The sequence below is a fragment of the Parambassis ranga genome, chromosome 5, assembly GCF_900634625.1.
Source record: "Parambassis ranga chromosome 5, fParRan2.1, whole genome shotgun sequence".
Taxonomy (NCBI): Eukaryota; Metazoa; Chordata; class Actinopteri; family Ambassidae; genus Parambassis; species Parambassis ranga.
The window spans coordinates 14,542,089-14,563,240 of NC_041026.1; the positions used below are offsets into that span (position 1 = coordinate 14,542,089).

At 41.2% G+C, this 21,152-nt stretch overlaps 2 protein-coding genes across 8 annotated transcripts in view; both read left to right on the forward strand.

Moving 5' to 3' along the window:
• Positions 1 to 5,301, forward strand: part of ppp1r16b (protein phosphatase 1, regulatory subunit 16B) — a 69,699-nt gene extending 64,398 nt beyond the window's left edge. For all 7 annotated transcript variants that reach the window (XM_028406783.1, XM_028406778.1, XM_028406784.1 and 4 more), the window contains 5 exons: positions 1,895 to 2,020; positions 2,121 to 2,196; positions 2,517 to 2,646; positions 2,840 to 2,987; positions 3,511 to 5,301. In XM_028406783.1, the coding sequence (XP_028262584.1) occupies positions 1,895 to 2,020; positions 2,121 to 2,196; positions 2,517 to 2,646; positions 2,840 to 2,987; positions 3,511 to 3,969 (939 nt within the window). In that variant the 3' untranslated portion in view covers positions 3,970 to 5,301. The remainder of the gene's footprint in view (positions 1 to 1,894; positions 2,021 to 2,120; positions 2,197 to 2,516; positions 2,647 to 2,839; positions 2,988 to 3,510) is intronic.
• Positions 5,302 to 12,902: 7,601 nt separating this feature from the next.
• On the forward strand, positions 12,903 to 21,152 carry fam210b (family with sequence similarity 210 member B). The gene is made up of 3 exons (XM_028406165.1): positions 12,903 to 13,556; positions 18,050 to 18,246; positions 20,317 to 21,152. Exons 1-3 carry the CDS (start codon positions 13,053 to 13,055, stop codon positions 20,531 to 20,533), a joined length of 918 nt encoding a protein of 305 aa, XP_028261966.1. The 5' UTR covers positions 12,903 to 13,052; the 3' UTR covers positions 20,534 to 21,152.

The following is a 21,152-nucleotide window of genomic DNA, read 5'->3' on the forward strand; positions in this document are numbered from 1 at the left end:
TAAATGCAGCCTTCTTTTTCCCTTGACGGTTTTTACAGCATACTTCACAAACAGAGCCATGTCAGTGAAGGATTACACTTTTGAATTTGAAGTATAGACTGCAGCTTTCAAAGCAGTTTTTCAAGGCAGGTGTGGCACTTTGTGACAGTCCTACAATGCAAATAGGAACCGGTACAAAGTTGTGTGTGTTCAAAGGATGCAGCCGCTGAATGTAAGATGCACCAAATGCAAACCTAGCTGTTAGATAATGCTGAAACTGTCCAGGTGTCTGCTCTCTGAAAATACTGTTATTCGCCCTGTGGAAGGTCTCGCTTATCCTCAGCACTAGCCAGGGGGCAGCACAGCAGACAGAGCTCATCTCTACAGGAGCTAACCGGCCTTCTTAATCACTTATTGTAGCACCCAAGATACACATTCACTTAAACATGACAGGTGTTCAAAGGACAGGGATTCAGCCCTCTAACTATTTTGGATATTTGGAGGTAGATACAGTTAGTGTGAAGTCTAAAGATAAATCAGCCTTTAAAAGGCACCCAGACAAATTTCAATGATTTTATTTAAGAAGCACATCCTATATGGGGCATATGGATCAATAATGTTGTTAATGTATATCTCTGTATAACCCCACAAACCTTCAGCAACATGACAGATAATAACACAGAATACATCATCTTCACATCAGCAGTGTCTCGCACTCGGTCCCGGACAGGAGTAAATCATTTTAAGCTGCTTGTTAGTGTGTTCAAAAGTCTGAATATGATTCATCTTCACAGCCGGGGTTTTGAGAGGGGTCTTAGGTTTACTGACACACCAACCAAATAATCCTTCCAGAGAAATCTTCAGGCAGAAAAGCGATCGCTGCTTTCATATTCTGTTTGTTCATTTCTTAGAGATTTGCAGGTTGGTAAAATAAAGTGTCCACAGATGATTAAAATCATCTTTTACCACCATTTTCAGACTGTACATCACATTCAGGATACATGTTGTAGAGCAGAAACACTTCCAAATTGATCCAATGCACTTTTGATTGAGTCATTTTGAGGTTTTTTTTTCAAGCTTTATGTCAAAGAAATAACGTTCAGTCACGTGAAATGTGTATACATGGCAGCTGTAGTTTGAACGGTTGGTCCAGATAGGCATCCACCTTTTTTGGTTTCTTAACCAAGCTTTCTTTGTTATTTTTACTCTCTTTGTGGCCTTTTTAACATTTATTTAGTTATTATTCAGCGAAGAGAGGAAAGAAACAATAGAGAGAGATGAGGAGAGAAAGAAGTGAAACAAAGGGTCTTGGGTGGAATCAAACTGGGTTTATGGGTTTTTACTGGGCACGTGGTGTCTGCAGCACTACAATTTGAATTTAAAATAATTGTGGTTTGAACGAGGTTTGGCTGCATGATAGAAATTTAAGCTGTGTATAAGTTAATATAAATGTGTAAGGTTTTAGAGGCTAAGAGAAGAATTAACATCCCGATGTTTAAGATAAGGTTAACTCTCCTCACAGCTGTGTAAAAGTTTCTGCATAAAAGTCCATTTCTGACCTGCTAAGTGGGCCGTCTCCAGAGCAGCAGGATCAGTTTTTAAGCTGTAGCTGCTCTGTTTGCTTCAACTGCAGAAGAGCAACTTTGGCAGGAATCTATTTAAGTTTGAGTCTTTTTAGAGTCTTGTGATGCTGTGCGACATCCTCACATCTCTAAACTTGGAAACTTATTCTGCATATTTTTGCAGAAGTACTGTGATAAATCCGTTGTGGTGAGCATTTGTTACTAGTACAGCATTCTTTGGCATCTACAACGTGGCTTCAGTAGGAAATCCACACTGCATACTGTGCAGCTATAGCAGATCTAATGTAAATCTTGTGCATTGGAAAAATGGAATTCCTCCTCTGCCCTTGCAGCTCCACATCACAGCAGCAAATGGCTACGTGCAGGCTGCAGAGCTGCTGCTGGAGGGGGGAGCACGCGTGGACCTGAGAGACTCAGATGGATGGCAGCCGCTTCATGCTGCAGCATGCTGGGGTCAGGTAAGGTAAACACACAATAGGAAACAGGAAGTAGATACATCTGCACACAGGTCCCAGTAACAACACAAATTGTGGGTGAATGTTGTTGTTGTTGTTTCAGATGCATGTGGCAGAGCTGCTGGTGTCTCATGGGGCCAGTCTCAATGCCAAGACCTTCCTAGAGGAGACTCCAATTGGTAAATTTATCAGCTTTGTCTTATAAATGTACACGATAGAGGATTAAGAAATCTATTGTCTTTATCCCAGGGTCTCATTTACAGCTTCTTTAATCAAAGCATACATTAGATTAAGCCTCTTTTCTTACTAAGTGCTGATTTATATGTTCTTAAACAGAAAACTATATCAGCATAAGGTGATAAGGTCATTTTGGCATTGTTGTTGATTGCTTAACTTTAAGATACCGGTACGTTTTAAACTGAATCAATATTAGAGACTAATATAACTTGTAAGGATGTGGAGAAGATCACAGGATGTCTTTTGTCCACGTCTCTCTTAGATCTGTGTGAAGACGAGGAGTTCCGAGCCATCCTGCTGGACCTGAAACACAAACACGACATAATCATGAAGTCACAGCTCAAACACAAGACCTCACTGTGCAGGCGGACATCCAGTGCAGGAAGTCGTGGGTGAGTGCTGACACCTGCTGGTGTAATTATGGCTACTACACCGTTTGTCTTAAAGTAAATATACAGATTAAGATACCGTCTGTGCACTAATAACTACCACTTCATTTAGTTCCATAGAAAAAGCTTTTTTATAGAAATCATTTTTGGATATTTTCTAGTTGGTTTATCTCTAAACTACATTTGTTTCCTACAGAAAAGTGGTGCGGCGAGCCAGTCTGTCAGACAGGCACAACTTGTGTCGTAAAGAGTATGAGACAGAAGCCATAGTGTGGAGAGGAGGACGGGAGGAGGAAGATGAAAAAGAGAAGGAGTCTGATCAAGAGAATCATCAAGTGGTCAATGTAAAAACCTGATTAATCATGTTCTGCATTACACCTGTTAAAGTTTGAAGTGGCTAAGGGTTGTTTTAGTGCCAGTTACGGCAATCTGTCCCAATCAGCAGCCACCTAAATGTCAGACATGATGCACAGGTATGCGTGTCTGAGTTAAAGGGCTTCCTCCAGCTGTCACGTACAGCCGCACAGCAGGAAACCCACAATGGAAAATGCTGCAAAACAGACGTTGCTGAGGACATATTTGATCAGTGTATCCTGTGTCCTCATGTGCTGTCACAGAGAAATAGTAGAAATCAGTAAAGCTGCAGGGGAAAAAAACACATAATTATATTTATTCACATAACTTGTTCCCGATGGGGGACTATTTGTTGCTAATAAATTGGCATTACATCCCATTATATTTGAATTTGATAGCAAGCTATCAGATCTCCCCTGCACACAGTCCACCCCTCATTTATTTCATGTATTTAATTATATGAAAGACAACCCTTATAGGGGGATTAAAGTTATCTATATTGATGTCGTGCAGGTCAAGCCAACTGTAGCTGTGGAGCTTCCAGAGAAGCCCAAGCTGCCCACCATCCTCAAACAGAATGGCCTCATCTCCACGACGACGTCTGTGCCCCCTCAGCCTCCCTCCAATGGCAACACGACATCGTCCAACAAGGGCGGGGCCGTCACCACCCAGCCCACCCAGGAGGAAGCCTGGCCAAAAGAGCGCCCTCAGACGTTGTCGGAACTGAAGAAACAGAGGGCTGCTGCCAAACTGTTAAATCACCCCTTGTTCAACGGTCACCTTGGTAACGGCTCCACAGACTCATTCACTGATGCCAAAGCCAACTCGGAGGAATCCCGCATGCCTCTGGTCTCCTCCAATGGCAACGCGGTTTACTACACGCCGGCCAGCGGGGATCCACCTCTCCTCAAGTTCAAACAGCCTATAGAGGAAGAGCAGCCGAAGACGCGGACCTGCTGCTGCGTGTCATAGCGCCCTGGTCACATGACTGTTGATGGAATAGGAAGTGTTTGCACAGAGATGAGGGAGACAAGGACCATGCAGTAGAAGGAAGGAAACCGGGATCATTCAAGTGTTTTAACATCCTGTCACTACCTGAACTTAAACTTCCTCTGGCAGGCCTGAAGACTTTTTTCGTCACATGACTCCTGCAACAATTGGAGACCCACATATACAGGCATGTTTAAACTGTAGCAGAGAAGAGGGCAGGAAGAGTGCCACATGGAATAAAAAAATCCTTTTGAATAGAGCCAAATGGATGGAAAGAAGCTGTTTCTGAGCAGCTGGAAAGTGTTACTTTATTTTTCTTTTTTATAAATCAGGAGAGTTAGAAGATCGAAAGGTACTGCATGTTCTGCCCTTAGACAGAGATGGGTTTTTTTTTTTTTAGAACAAAATTAATCATTATCATGTCTGAAACAACATTTTTTTTCCCAGGACAAACTCGTACTGTTCACCTCATTTTCACAAATGAGCAGGAAGGCCCTCCTGGAGCAGTCCACAAAGATTGTTGTATTACACCATGTTGTGTACAACAACAGAGATGGCAGCAGAACGTAGCAACAAGAGATCACAGACGTCTCTTTCAGGTTGAAACACTGCCTGCAAAAGTAAAAGGGAAGGAAGGAATGCCATAAGTCAGTGTTAAAATATTCAAGAAGAGTACAGTGCTGCTTAAACTAGTGTTTAAAACTGTCACTATATTCTCACCGTCCTCTCACATCCAACCCAAACTGACAGGTCATTTGTTTTATACATAATCCACGCTGTGCTTACTCGTAGTGAATATTTAAGCAAACATGGTTGACGATTACTGTACATTGCTTTATTTATAAAAAAAAAAAAAACAATTAATGTGTAAAACAAAAATATACATTTTCCTAAAGCTGAGTGTATTTATTATTTGGATGGTGTGTAGAGAGTGTGAATGCAATATGAGATGAGCTGGGAGGAGGTGAAACTTTCCAGCAAAGCACCTTCTGACATGAAGTAAGGATTACAGTCTGCTATGTGTACATGTTAATAAAAACACAAACAAGCCATCCTACTGGGTGGAGTTATATTTGTGTCACTACAAATAGCAGTGTTGTTGGTTTATATTTATGTTTTTTTCCCCTGGTGGCCATTGTGTGGCTGTATCTCTTCCCACTGTATCACTGTAATTGTCTTATTTACAGGAAATGTTGTGTAATGAAATACTGTAAGTGTGTGATGAGTTGTCTGAAGACACAAACTCAATGTTAATGCCACAGTTTAGTGCGTCATGGGTCCATACATAAAAAAAATTGTAAAGGCAAAAAAAAAGAAGTCTGCTTGATTAAAGGAATAGTTTGCCCATAGCATACATGTCTGTGTGCTAACTGTGTAACTGGAGCGAGCAGCTGGTTAGCTTAGCTTAACCAAAGCCTGCAAACAAGGGGAGCAGCTAGCTTGGATCTGCTGGATGCTAACGATAGTTCCACAAACTGCCACCAAATGGCAATAAACAGCTTTGACGGATAGATGTATGTAAAACGCCAAGCTGGAACAAGAAAGCTAATGTATAATCAAACTTGAATTAAATTAATTATTAAAGAAATTATTTCTTTAATCAAACAGCTCCTCTAATCTTATGAGTGCCAAAGAGTCTTCCATGAGTTACTTATGGACATTTGAAATTTTGAGTAAAGTTTTTTGTTGTTGTTGCCATTATAGAGATTTACTACTTTTCCCAACATTTCTGAAAAATGTGATTACCCATAATGCCACTCTGTCGTAACGTTGCCCCACGACATAAAGTGTACAGTGTTTAAATATTTGTACAGATGCGTTTGTAAATATGTTTGTATTAGTATCCCTTTCTCTGTTCCCATGAGCTGCATTTACATGTCTGTGTTGTTACTGTTGAGGAACAAATGTAGAAAAAAAAACACAGCCACATGTATTGTATTGATAAACAGTGTTAGACTATTGGTTGTAAAGGAGGAAACTGTACGTTGACCTCCTCAGTAGTCCAAAGTGCAAACGCTCAGTGTTTTCTCCCTGCTGTTCAGAGACCAGAGTCTGCGGTTCATTCAGGACTGAACGGAGGAATTTTTCTGCACGTGCTTTCAATGTTGCACTCTCAAAGGAAGCAGCTTGTCTTTCAACCTGATTAAAGGAAGTACAATTTCAGTCAAAGAGACTGACATTTCCCTTATTTTTAGTTCTTTTATTCTTTCCAAAAAAAAGGAACCAAGGCAGCAATATCCTGTTATGATTCAGCTTTTCTGAAATTCAAGGGAGCTGCTGTAAGCACGTTTAATTAGAAATTCAACTATTTCTTTCATAATAAAAATTCAAACTGAACTGTAATGTTTAACTTCCGCCTGGTTAGCATTGGACAGTCACCTGTTTTCTCACATAGCTGAAGGCTTGTGTTTGACTTTTAAGCCTCATTGTCTCTAAGTAAATAAGATTATGAAGTACTACTGATTTTGTAATTACTGGAATATATTGATGGTTACATTAACATATTTTGAATAAATTGTATATTTTGAGAATTTTACATGTGTCTCTCTGTCTTCTGAGTAAGGCAACATTAAACTATATACTAAGTGTAGCCAGGATACACTGATTTCTGAGCAATTATGTAGGAAGTTAAGTTATGTGGCATTTCTGCTGCATCTGGATGAGTAACTCATCTGTTAATGCAAAAATGGCAATTTCTCGGAACAGAAATACTGACCTCGAACTTCTTCCTTAGGCTGCTGGATTATTCATCACTCCAGGTATCTGCCATGCCCTGCATAGACAGACCATAGACAAGTATGAGTACTGCTACATTTCACAAAAGGATACTAGCACGTTGAAGAAAAAAAGCATTTTCTTCCAAATATAAGCAGATGAACAAGTTGTTTTCATCCTACAGTTCTGGAATTAATTTCACCCTGAACCATCTTCTTTTTTTGCCCTACTTTTTGTTATGAGACTGGCAGAGACAGGGCGTCCTTCATCACACAGCTGTCAGGGTCTTGGCCAGGGTTCAGCTGCTTCCTTCAATGATTTTCTTCTTTTTTGTCATCTTTTTTTTCTGATTCACTTCCTCTGCGGTCAGCTGATGACACACTATGCAGACTGCACACAGAACCTTGTACCTTCAGATACATACACAAGAGGAGCAAGTGAAGAAACTGCTATTTTCTGATCTGTATGGGGCCAGGAAAGACATTTCCGTACTGGTCTCAGTGAGCCGAATGTAATAAACTTTGAACCACAACTCTGTGACCTTCTAAGGCTCTAACCTAACCCTAGCTCTGCATTAGTGTTAGGGTTAGAGTCCATCCCAAGACCATTCAGGAGCTGGTCGCACGCAATCTCTGATGGTTGGGAATTTGGGTCCCACAGGGCACAAGTCAAATACCTTGCAGCAGATACTTCCAGTAAAAATCCCACCCTAATCCTAACCCTAATTTTAAACCAAACCCTAACCCTACCCTGACTGTAACTCTACAACTACTACTGTAGTCCACAATACAACTGGGGCTATTGTAGATGTCGTTCAACTGCCTGCACTACATTCAAACATTTGTTTTGTTAAGTTGGTAAATGAGTCTATAAGGGCCAATACTAAGATATGCACCAGTGACAAAAATGCATTTTTTCGATCGGGGAAGGGAAACTTTAGTAGCTGATAACAATAATTATGCTGTGACTTTAAAGGGAGTGCTCCATTGGCATGCTGTGATAGTCAGCATTTACACCACATTATACCCTCATTAAACAACACCTACAGGCCACAATGTCAACTTAAAGATTTGAAAAACAAACCACCAGTTTAAACAATAAATTATTTGTCAAACATTGACATCAGGTTTTACAACTCTTTGCTTGTCTCGAACAAATATTAGCAGAAAGAACTCCCTTTCGTCTGAAGCTCCCTCTGGACACTGTCAGTATGTCTAAAGCATATAGACAGAGAAGAGAACAATGGTGCTGAAAACACATGATACAGACTGCATTAACCTCCTCTGTGCTGCCTGTCTTTCCTATTGTGCCTCAGAAACAACTGAGTGCAGGCCAGCTGGCTCCGCTCCCAGTCCTTCAGTCCTCTTCACTGAAGGGCAAAGTGGATCCGTTCCAGCACGAGCATAAAGACACATACTGACCACTGAGCTGGGCACATAAAATGGAGGGATGGTGAAAGACGGCACCGAAGAAACAGTCAGTTTGTGGAGCATAAAGCAGGAAAATAAACCAACGCCAGGAGCCAATCAGACATTGATCACGTGGTTAAAGGAGAGTTGTTTGCATTGAAGACAAAAAAATAGACATGCAAATAAAGAGTGGCTGGCCTGCAGCTTTTGAGCAGCCTGACAGTGTGTTAGAAGAACTGCACAAAAAGAAGGGATGGATGGAGGGATGGCTCAGTGGGTCAGAAAGTCTGTTCGGTTCCCAGGATCTGTGGGAACTCCAATGTGTTATTTGACCTGAACTTAAGATGTCTAAGTACAGCAAGCTAATGATCTGATGGATGGATTCACTCACAAACATGAGGCAGCAGTACAACAATTACTGACAGTCAGATATAGAGCTGGAAATATTGTGGAAGCTGTTATACTTATTGGCCATTTTAGCCATGAGGTGTCTAATACCCCGCTGGGGAAATCAATCCGACTAGAGCGGGATTCGGGCCGTATCAGAATATATATGGATTGATTTTACTCCACCTCTCGGGGGTGGAGCTGGATTGGCTTACATCTGGCTCAGGTCTGAACGCAAATGCGGCTAGCAAATCCCACTAGCGACGTCATACTTCACAGGGACAGTGACCGGGTCGCAAACAAAAGGCGTGTGTAAACAACCTCCGAACTACGACAGCTTTGCCCTGAGTTTTTTTTTCTTTCGAGAGGGCTACAAAGAAATAAATTGCTTTTTGAACGGGAAAAAAACGAAAGAACGAGCCACACGGGACAAAAAAAACGCATGACAAACGTGGTCCTACCGCGACCTGAACGGACTCTGAATTTTTACGAGGTGCCACCTAGTGGTTTGGAGGACAACAAAGAAGCCAGGTTAAGCTGGATTGAGCGCAGACATGTCTGTATGATGATTTAAAACTAGATCGGAACGTATCCAACTCAAAGGCTATCCGGATTCAATCCCACTCTAGTTGGATTGATTTTCTCCAGTGTGAACGGGGCCTAAGTATGGGTTGGGGTTTGATTAACTAGAACACCAGTAGATTAACACAACATATTCATTTATTTGACAAAAATACACAAAACACAGTACAACACTGACCACCACCTAGCACAAGCAACAATGGAAATGTTTCCAGTGGAACCTAAAAAGTGACGGACCAGGCTTGGACATAATGTTGTTGAAGCTTTTGGTTTTCTCTTAACATCCTAGTCACATTACACATTAGCCCAGCTGGCATTACCAGACAGCTAAACACCAAAGTATGTGCATTTTACTGTGGTTTGCTAAAATAAGCATTTAGTTCAACGTTTGTATCACCACAATACAAGTTCACCAGCAGTCCATGATCCCGTTCTGCACACTAAAGCTGTAGCTTTACAAGCCTCTACACAGGGGCAAAGGAAATGTTAGAAACTGTGCCACTTGTTAGAAAACAAACCTGAATTACTGTCTTTCAGAATGTCAACAGAGCAAAAACACTTCCTTCTTTCAACTGCATATGTCAAAATATAAAATTGTTCCCATAGCTAAAAACAATCACAAGCCAAAGTCACATTGGTGGTTACCACTGAAAATGTGCCTTTAGAATCATAATGTGTTTGAAGAAAGCAGTTAGATCCATGCGTGATTATGAAATCTGTAGTAGATTGCCAACATGATGACCACATCACACTATTCACAGAGCAATAAAGCAGAAGTACACAGTTGATTTTACACTTTCTGACACACAGAGAGAGAGAGAGAGAGAGAGAGAGAGAGAGTTGAATCACTGGTTAAAAAAACAGAAGAGAAATATCCTGATGAAGTCAAGTGGAGCGCTGGAGTCAAGTACATACAGAAGTTAATAATAAATAATAACATATAGCTTTACAAACATCTTACTGTTTCCCATGTTTACTTTCAGTTTAAAACAGCTGAGTCATGCTAAAACCTGACCTAACCACTCATAGGTTACCTTCAGCGGTACTGAACACCAAAGAGTAGACATGTCTGTCTGACCACACATCACAGAGCATGTCCCAGGAACAAGCAGTTTGAAAGGCTTCTATGTTTTCTTTTATTTTAAGGTTTTATGTCTAATTTATTGTGAATTTGCAGAACTAGTGCAGCAAAACAAACTGTAACGCTGCATGACACTTTAGACTTGTCCTAGAAAATACTGGTGTTAGGAAACATCTGTGCATAACAACAAGCTGTGTAAACAGGAAGTCATATTCCAAAAATTAAAGTAGCTGTAACTGTTTTTTTTTAACTTTATTCATGCTTGCATATGTAAACAAGTGTGTTTTAGAGTAAGTTTACAGATAAGAATCAGCTGCATTTATTATAGTTTTCTACTCATTTCTGTTAAATGTTATTAGCATAAACTTTGGGCATAAGGCACTTACATATTTTTAATGGTATTAAACAACATGCATCTTTTAAATCTTAAATTGTCTTTAGGGCTGATACAAAACAAAGACACAACAACAACAATAAAGAATTATGAGTGTGTTAGGAAGCCAATTGGTTATGTAGCGACACAACTGGCTACACAACAGTTGCTTCAACAGTTGAGGAGCTTGTTTAAAGGGTGTAACGTATTTTAACACTTCCACACGTCTTCTTCACTGTCCTTTGTTGTCCAACTGTTGGACCGTACCTGTTAGTATTGTGTCCCCTCTGACACCACCGCCAGTGAATCAGAGGAACTTCAGAAACCGTGGGAGGAAACAGAACATCTTGTTCTCAGACCTTTTTTTAAACATATACATTCAGCCCTGTGGACAAATTCCCATTCCATTCTCACCTACTATAAAAGAATACATCTCCGAAGAACAAAGGTGAAGAAGGACTGAAAATTAATAGCTATTTTAAATCAGCCCACGTGTTGATTCTGTGGCTGTGTTGAAAAAAAGGTCAGAGACTCCACAGCTGTGCAGTGTGTGGGCCGTTTTTCATGGCTTCCTGCCAACAGCCCACCCTCTTTATCTCACCTCCTACTCACTCTCACTCTTCATGCTGCCTTTTGTAAGTGAGCATATCTGCACGTTTTTCTGTTTAAGAAAAAAAGCTGTATGTTTTTCCATAAAAATGAAATTAAGTCATATCTATGCTAAGCACTGAGCACAGGTTGGTGTTCTTTGATCACACTGGAATATTTAAGGAAGTGTGCTTTCAAAATAAAGTGGTTGTAGAGTGGGATCTTTGCTCTGAAGCTTTCTTACCACTTCCTTTTTGGGTTTAGATGACGTTTTATCGGTTTTATTTTGCGCACGCCTGCAAAATTTACAAGAGTATCATGAAGGTGAAAACAAAAGGGAAAATAGAATGGAGAAAGTCTGTAGTTTTCCCTGAGGCAAAAAAAATTCTGTTGATGCAGAACTATTATATAAAAAAAACAGCTCTGTCAGCCATGGCCTGCTGCCTCATCTCTTCTGTGACATCACACACAGCTGCCACAATTCAGACTAACACACTAAATGCTCCAGAAGGCCAGACTTTGTGATTGGTGCTTCTAGTCAACGCTTTCATTTCTAATGCAGGAAATTTAGAGCACCGTGAGGATAGACGATGGATGATGGAGACGGATGAAGTTAAACATAAGATTTTAAAAATTCTACTTAAAGGCAGGGTAGGAGATTTTGAAAACTCAGTGAGATTCAGCCAGATTTCGAAAGTAAACACATGCCCCTTTCTCTCTGAGCTCACCCCAAGGCCACGCCTCCCAATCACATGGACGCACATTACCTGAAGACGAGCTGCGGTCTGTGACTTCGGCCATCATGCACGTACCTCTCTGGTGCGCGCAGAGCAGGAAGAGAGTGACAACCAGCCAATACTCCACGCAGGGTCCACCCGGAGGATTGGCTGATGTTTTTAGCGTTTTATAGCTTCCACAGATGATTAATATTCTTTGTTTTAATGCGAAACTGCTGAACTAATTGGTTGCTATCAGATTGTAAAGAGAAGTTACACTAATTTAACAAAAAGTGCATCAGAATGAAATCTCCTACCCTACCTTTAAGTATGATAACAAAGTATTTAGTTTGTTATTTGACACCACTGTTTACACATTCATACTACCTTACATTTGACTCAACTCCCTGCACTGTAAAAAAACAACAACTCATGAACAAGTGTATTCTCAGGTAACATGTGGAAATGAATTTACAGCACTTTTGAAGGCAGGGATTTTTTTTTGTAGCTTAAGTAGTTTCACTGTGGAACCATTCTGAGTTCCTTCAAAGGTTTCTAGTGTCTGGGGAAAGTTGCTGCAGAATTATCAACTTTAAACTATGACCACAGTAACACCAGATCTTTCACTTTTATGTCTCTAACACCCTAAAAAAAACCTGCCGCTGGATGTAAAGACGATTATTTTTGTGTCAATTTGCTTGATTGCTTATTTTATTCTCAAATTACTCCTAAAGAAATTATTACATGACTATTTAAAAAGACTGTGTAGAGCACCACTAATGGAAAGTGTGCTCTTATCGCCTGCAGTTCTGTAGTAATGCATGTCTTACTGTTAAACTTGGCCGCCATGTTTATCAGTGTATTCAATAAATACATTACTCAGACATCATGAGTGTTAATAATGATACAGCAGGTGGATTTACACACGTATATTGACATGAGGTTTCATCCTATCGCTGAATTGCATGAGTCAGCCCGGTTATACCTTTAAATACCCCCCCCCCCCCTTCACGCCAGCCTTTTACTATCTGCGATTGCGCGCAGCCCTCATTGGCTGTCGGTGATAATCGGTCAAGAGGAGGACCGGAGGGACGGGAGAGGGCACAGGGCAGCATGTTTACAGCTACTTACACCACTAATTAGTTCTATTGAAAGGTTTAGGCGTTTTTATTTATTTGTTTGTGTCCAGAGACACAAAGTTGCTCTTGCCGATAATGTTTCTGTGTCGCACGGGGAGGCTGTGCGCAGCAGCAGCGGCTCCGGATCAGGCTTTGAAGGCAGCCGGCTCGTTTCTGGTGCGACTTAAAGCAAACAGACTGAAGGACGTCACCGTGACAGCACGCACGGTGGGCCACACGTTTCACCGGGCTTTATGTGCGTCCGTAGTGCGCCCGGAAAAGCAACAGCCGGACCCCGTTCATAACTGGGACGCGTCGTTTGGTTTTGTAACAACGGAATGGAGACACTTGAACCGGGTGGCCACTGTGGCTGTGGGTCTCTCCAAAAGCGTGCAGCGTGATATTATCAGGCAGCCGCTCTTTTCTACAAACAGGCGCCATAACAGCAGGGGAGACCCGGGGGGTAATGTTTTGTTTACAGGTGGCTGCTGGGAGGTTTCTAACCGACGCTGCTCCACCAGAGCCATGCAGACCAGAGCTTCATCCACGGCCACGCAGAAGAGGAAGAGCGACGAGGAGCCGGCTGACAGCAACAAAGAGGTAAACTGTTCGACTCAAGTGTTTGTGTAACCCCCAGTGAGCACGCACACACACACACACACACACACACACACACCAGACAGGATTCATAACACAGCTATGTAATCTGCAGAAAGCAGCCTGCTCAGACCTCCTCACAGGCTTGTTATACAACTCTGTGACGCGCGCAGCTATGTGGGCTGTCTGTGTGTGCTGTGAGCTCCATGTAGAATTAATCTGCCTCCATAAACCAGCAGAAGTGTCATTTACACAGCACGCGCTGCCTCTCACACACACCTGACTGCACACAAAACACTGTCTGCTGTACAGAGGCCTTTCATGTTTAACACACTGTGCAAGTTCTCATGTTGGCCTGAGCTGTTTCGCTCACACTGAGCTGCTGTAGAAGGCACCACAGACACAGGTGAGAAGTTTACACTGGGTTACATGTTTATAAAGACACAGGCTAGAACCAGTTAGTACAGCTGCAGTCATTAAGTATATCAAAACAATCATCTAAGCCACTGTCTGTTTCAGTGTCCTTCATGTTTACTCACTGATACTGAGGCTGAGGTGAGTATTATTAGATTATTAGAAGTGGTACTGATGGAGAAAGAGGAAAAATGAGGCAGAGATCTGTAGTCATCAACAAAGTTAGTCATAGCAAGGAATCAATGAGTGTGAAAGCCAGCATGATGAGACACCACACACAACATTTCTTAAATGCCATAATGCTCTTAGCAGGCACCATTAGTAGCTACAGTAGCCTTTCCTAGCAGTGCACTGAGCGTGCCTGCAGATAGATGTGCTGCGAGAATGAAAACATGCCTGCTTGTTTGCACTTCACTCTTCTCTTCTTATCTCCAGTTGGACTGTCCCGTACATTTTTGGTGGCTAATCCAAAAATGTAAAAAATAATACATAAAAACCTAATATGTTCAAAAGCTGCAGCAGAGAAATGACAATGGGACAGAGACAAGATGAGACGTGTGATATGTCAAAGAAGGTCATACATCATGGCGTCATCTGCTGATCAATTAGAGTCATTAATGTGTCTATAGTTTATCTACAAGGAGCCATTAGAGGCATGTCCCCGTACTGATAGACAAACTGGATTCAGGTGGTAAAAGATTGTTCCCCTCATTGTTTTGATTACCCACATTCAAATCAACAGTATACAAGGTTATGTAGGTATGCAGTTTGACTTGTTGGAAGAGTTCCTTTTTTACCATTTTGCTCCTGCTTTGTGTGTGTGTGTACATGTGAGTGTGTCTTTTTTCTGTGTTTCCATGCCACAGTGACTTTGCATGTGTTTTTTTGCCGCTGAAAAGCTGTTATCAGACACAGCAGCCCCACTGTTCCCCTCCCATACACCCGCCTTGACACAGCTCCCTTTAGCTGCTTGCTCACATGACCCTCCCACAGTGCAGCCTGCCTTTACTTTTAGCTTGGCCTGTCTCACGTCTGAAAAGCTAAAGGCCTGCTCCCTCACCCACGCTGGACACTTCCATTGTCCATTGTTGACAGCCCAGCTAATATGTTGCCAAGTCTATGGCTTCATCCAAGGAGCTCAGGCCAAAATTTAGCAAGACAAATCGTAGCCGAGAGAAAGGATCAGCTTGTTTCCCTCATCTTCTCTTTCTTCTCCTTCATTCTTTCTGCTTTCTTGATTAATTCAGGCCCAGCAAAGAAGACAGCCTGTAAACTGAATGTCAGTGCAGTAAAACAAAGTCAGGAAACAGCACATGGTAGTGAATCAACAGAAGGCCAAGTCTGCCACCATTGTCTTCCAGACAACAACTCAACTTCAGATTTCTCAACAACTCAAACATGGTCACAGTATTGGCACTTTGTTTTAAAAATGTTACAACAAAGAGTGAAAAAAAAGTTCAGCCTCAGCTGGCCTTTGTGCTAGCATTTATTAGCATTACAGCAAGCTTTACTGAAGCATATTATGCTAATATGCTAAACTGAGATCATGTGAAAACTGTTCCCTGCTTTCAGAATTGCATGATTCTAATGTTTACCTTTAGTATCTGCACTCATTAACTACCCACTTGCATACAGTTGGGACAACACTACGCCCTTTTATTTTGACCTTATTGCTCTAATCAGTCTTTGCTTGTAGTGCTAAATAGTGTTGATAAAATGCAAAATGGTGCTACTGTTCTTTCCTCGAAGATGCCACTAAACCTATTCATGAGTCGTGCTGCGTCACCTAGTAATGCCAACTGAGGGTCAAAAGCTGTCCTACTGCAAACACACAATATTGTAGAACATCCTGACTCAATAAGCATACTGCAGTAAGTGACGCAACGCTATTGTATCTTTACCATTTTAGTGGTAGAGTTTATGTCAAAGCCTAATAGGCTACAGATTGCCTTTAAAGAGGCCACACTGTGTCCTTTGTACTAAGTGAATGTCTGTACTCTGTAGCCCCAATGTCAATATGTTCTGTGAAAACAGGTCGATGATATAGGTCAGAGGTATTTTCTGTTTTCTCCAAGGAGGATCGGATTTCCTCTTGGCAGAGGAAATATATTTGAACTTGCCTAAAACAGGAAGTGCTGGACAGCAGTGTCCTTTCAGATGATACTAAACTGCTTTATTTATAGTCATAGTGTTTATGTTACTGTACATGTACAGCAAATATTTCAAAGGGTTAATAAAAGTAGCATAATTATTTATTAGTGGACAATTTGAAAGAGATGTTGTAATTGCAGCATTGTGGGTGTTTCGAGTTAAAAACGTTCTGTTTAGATTCTTTGTGTTGTTTGTTTAGACTTCGTTCTGATAGTTCCTGATTGCAAGGAGACGTATTTTAACCATGAATCCCCCAGAATGGCTGCAGGACTTTTACTGGGCTGTCATGGTTCGATGAGCTTTACTGCCCTCAGTCTGTATACTGGTTAAAATGCTGCTGTTGTGTTTGTTTGTCAGTTTACATGTAGGAAGTCCTTGCACTGTTCTCAGTTTCATGTCAAACTCAAACATGGAAACATGCAAATTTTAACCTGCAGCTTCAGTTAAGAATATTTACACAGAATTTTTCACACCTGACAATTAATAGCCAACTGATAAGGATCTTGATTGTTTCACACACACACAAAAAAAAAACACTTGCTCGACGGGTTCACCTGCCGAGACAAAATTTAACCCTCAAGGCTTTTTGTCACACAGAGGATTATATGTATTATTTATTTACATCAGTCAGAGTGAGTCAGGCATGTGCGCAGCTTGTTTAGTGAGGGCAGCTACTGAGAACACGTGTTCTATTCAAGTAGCATCCAGATTAAAAAAAAAAATTTGGGGGCAGCAGTGGTATAGCAGGGTTGTCCAATAACTGGAAGGTTGGTGGTTCAATCCCAACTCCTCCCTAAGTCATTGTTGTGTCTCCTTGGGCAAGACACTTCACCCTAGCCTGTGGCGTGCCTTGCTAGTCATTGTATGACACTGCTTGGCAGCAGCCTTGATTTTCAATCAATTTCTAGATTACAAAAGTATCTAAAATTAAAAAAAAAAAAAAAAAAGTTCCAAGTACTGTATGTGAGCTGCGTATTCACAACAAAATGCAGATAATCACTCGGCAATCTCCTACTTTGATCTTTTCTGGGACTATATTCTGACGCACTGGTACGTGTGTGTGTGCGTGTTGGGACGGTACGGTGCACAGTACAGAGAGCAGCGGAGAAATGCGCGAGCATGTAGAGACAGAAACGACACGCAGAGCAGAACTGAGGCTGAAAAAATACCAAACTAAATATCAGAGAAATACTGCCGGGCAATTAATAATAAAAATAAAATGCACAAGGCAAGCCTCAGCAAATAAGTGTGTGTAAGAAAAATGTGAGGGCTGCACTAACACTAAACTTTGATATCAAGTGGGGGGCCACAAAATATCGGCTCGCGGGCCGCTAGTTTGAGACCCCTGATTTACATGCTGTACTGTTGTGTGCCTTCTGTAGTAATGCTCTTCTGCTGTCTGCTGTCTGCCGTGGCCTCACTGTCACTGCTGTGTGAGTGACCTGTCTACCACGTGTCAGACGGCTGGATTGTGTCTGGTGCTTGTTTATCTTGGACAGTCATGTGTCTGGATCTCACAAACAGAGACCAGTGCGTGTGTGTTTGCACACTTATAAGAGACTCTTTGTGTGTGTGTATAGGAGAAAGTGACTGACTGCTTTCAGAGTGCGTGCATGTGATAATATGAATTACCTAAAGCACACAGCAGCAGTGTTTAATCAGCTGACTTGGCTTCTACATAAATAGAAGAGGCTGACAAAAGTCTGGGCTTTCGATGACGCGCGATCACAGTGGACAGTTTGTCCTATATTTTGATGCTGCATGCATTTTTATATCTGGCCTAAAAACAAACAGCTGAAACACACAGCCTGTGCAGAGCACCACAAACAAAAGGACCTTAACACCACTGCCACCTGTCACATCAGCATCACCATTTCATTTTTGTCTGGCTCACTCCCTTCTCTTTTGCTCTTACTCTTTTTGTTATCCAGGATGTGCAGACTCTAAAGGAGACCTCTACTACCTCATCTTCTGAGAAGAACTCGGGGGACACAGAGCCAGAGGCAGGAAAACTCAACAAGACCCAGCAGTTAAAGAAAGTCTTCAAGGAGTATGGAGCAGTGGGAGTTTGTTTTCACATTGGGATCTCTCTCATGTCTCTAGGAATGTTCTACCTCCTCGTATCCAGGTAACAAAACATCAAGTCTACACTGCTTTGGCAGCGATTGTGTGGTCCGTACATGCACAGACATCTACAGGATCATGTATTCTTCGCAGTTTCCCTGCACATTTGATTGTGTTCTTTAAAAAAAAACTGTACAGATATGAGCTGCGTTCACTTTTTAGCACATCCACAGCTGGTGTCTTGCAGCCAGTTGTCCCTCAGACTGGTCATATTTTAGTGATTACATAGATACAGATGAAGAGAAACTTATACTCTCATAGACGAGGAAGGTGTTACACCCTCATCAGTTTCATCAGTGGCATACACTAAATACTAAACCCTATTAAAAATATGTCAAGTCTACCTTCATGTCATTTGGAAACATTTTAATATATATTCCTGGGTTTGGTTAAAAGATTACATGTTTCTCCAGGGTCTGTTAGACATACTGTCATTCATCAAGTCTAAGAGATGTTCTTAGTAACATGTTAATTTTGGTATTTTCTTTAAAAAAGGAAAGATGATTTTAACAAGTCATTGCTCTACAGATGTGCTTTCTGTTCCAAGGTTACAATATGATGAGTGTTGCTAAATTCTAACACTCTTAAAAACACCTTTGTGTTATTAAACATTACAATAAAAAAAAGTCCTTAGTCCACACGGATCACTGCAACTATCACAAACTAAAGTGGACCCAGAGTAAGCTGACTGAAGGGAAAAAGAATGAAATGCCAAAAACAACTCAAAACGCATCAAACATTTTTTTTACTAATATTATCTAACACCACGAGGGCATCAGAGTGTAACATTTCCCTTAAACCTGAGAGATATTTTCTGTTCGCCTGATGGAGTGCACAGAAAATGACTGATCTGTACGCTGCCTTTACACTCAGGAAAACATAATGGTAGCAAATTGCCATCAAATAGGATCTGCTCTATGAAAAATGGCTCCCAAACATTTCCACTCATTCACAGTCACATTACACTGGCCCTGCTGTTGTTGATTGAATCAGACACCAAATACTGTTCAATTCAGGAATAAAAAAATGAGGTCATTTTCTCATCTTCGAAGTGATCGCCGATGTCTGTTGATGGTGATCAACAGTGAAAAGTGAAAGCAGCACTGCGCTCACGTACTTTTGTTGCGAGTGCCAGTCCAAGCAAGGCCCATGTCTGTCTGGCCTCATGCCAGGGCCTTAAATACCAGAGACACTTGGCAGATATTATCGACAGCTTGGAGATTTCCTCCTATAGCTGATAATAAGGCCTGAACTGAAAACTGACTCTACAGCCAGCAGCCATCGAGCATTATCACTATGTGGCCACAGAGCCCGGGCATGTGGCCTGCTAATGCAACGCCGTGTGCTGGGTAAACAGTTGTCGGGGTGCAGATGGATTATTATATTTAGCTGACTTAAGTGTGCTGAGTTTAACTGTGCAGTTAATGTGCGAGAGAGGCTGCAGTGATTAAAGCCATTCGGGGCCTCATGTTGGCACATTCTTTACATTTTTCTGTCCTCTAATGGCGTAAAGGAAACTCTTAAAAACCAGAGTTTGTCATATAAAGACACACAATCACAGAGTAGACAGGAATACATGTATACTATTTCATATATGCTTAAAATACTTTTTTAATAGTAGATATAGGGTCAATAGGTCTTTAAAAAAAACTAGTCTGAAATATTTTTTTTATTGGGCACAGCTCCCTCTGGTGGAGAAAATGGTGCACTGCCCTTCTAACCATGCACAGAAATAACTGGGGCAAAAACATTGTTTATTTTAAACAAGATGTTGAAGAATAATTTTATAACTATAGAAGCACCTACAAGTGAGATATTTGTTTGCATTTGGATTTGTTTGGTTAAGGTTACAGAATGCTTTAATTAGTTGTATTTATTAATTAAAAATGTATTTCTTTCTTTGTGTATTATATATATATTTATATTTTTATCACTTTATTTAGTTTATTTTTTGTTATAAGATTTATTATAATTCCATTATTAGTATGGGTCAAGTCAATATAGTCTTTTGGCTGGCTGTCTGTGGTCCTGTATGTAAATTCATTTTGACTAGTTTTTTGTTTTGTCTCCTCAGTGGGATTGACATGGCAGCCATACTCTGTAAAGTGGGCTTCAGTGAGGCGGTGGTTCAGTCAAAAATGGCAGCAGGAACCAGCACATTCGTCCTGGCCTATGCCATCCACAAGCTCTTCGCTCCTGTCCGCATCAGCATCACTCTGGTGTCAGTGCCTCTTATTGTGCGCTACTTTAGAAAGACTGGACTTTTCAAACCTCCCACCGCTGCCCCCTGATGGCTCTTCTCTCCGCTTCTCCGCTGCCTCATCAAGCAACAGACCTGGTCCTGAATGGTCATAATTACAGTGCTTGTAAATATCCTTCCTCATTTGCCTTCAATATTATCTTTTCTCTTTACATTTGTGGATTCAGGTAAAAATTCAGTGTGTAAGATCTTCATTGAACGCACATGTATTACGTCTTAGTATATGTCTGTTTTTAAAAACAGATATAAAAGTTAAAAAAATTATTCACTATCAGCAGAATGATCAGGGAGTAGAAGTGTCAGTGCAGAGTTCTCATTGTACTGTGAGGGTTCCCTGTGGGGCTGATCACTCCACTATTCTCCGATGCCTTGGCCATGTTCCGGTGTTCTAGTGCATCAGCAGAATGTTTCAGGTTCTCATCCTGCCTCTCTTCCTTCTTCTCTCTCATCCCCTCCTCTCCTCATTTTCTGCTCTCTCGCCTTCCATTTGTCTCCTTCTCCCTCTCTCATTTTCCAAAGGCCACAACCTAAACAGTAACACCTAGTAAATTAATCTGAATGAAGTGATTATAATCACTGCAAACTTTGGATGAAGAAAGTTTTGACTGAATGGACCATATCTAACTATTAAAAGGAAAGTTCTCTTTTAA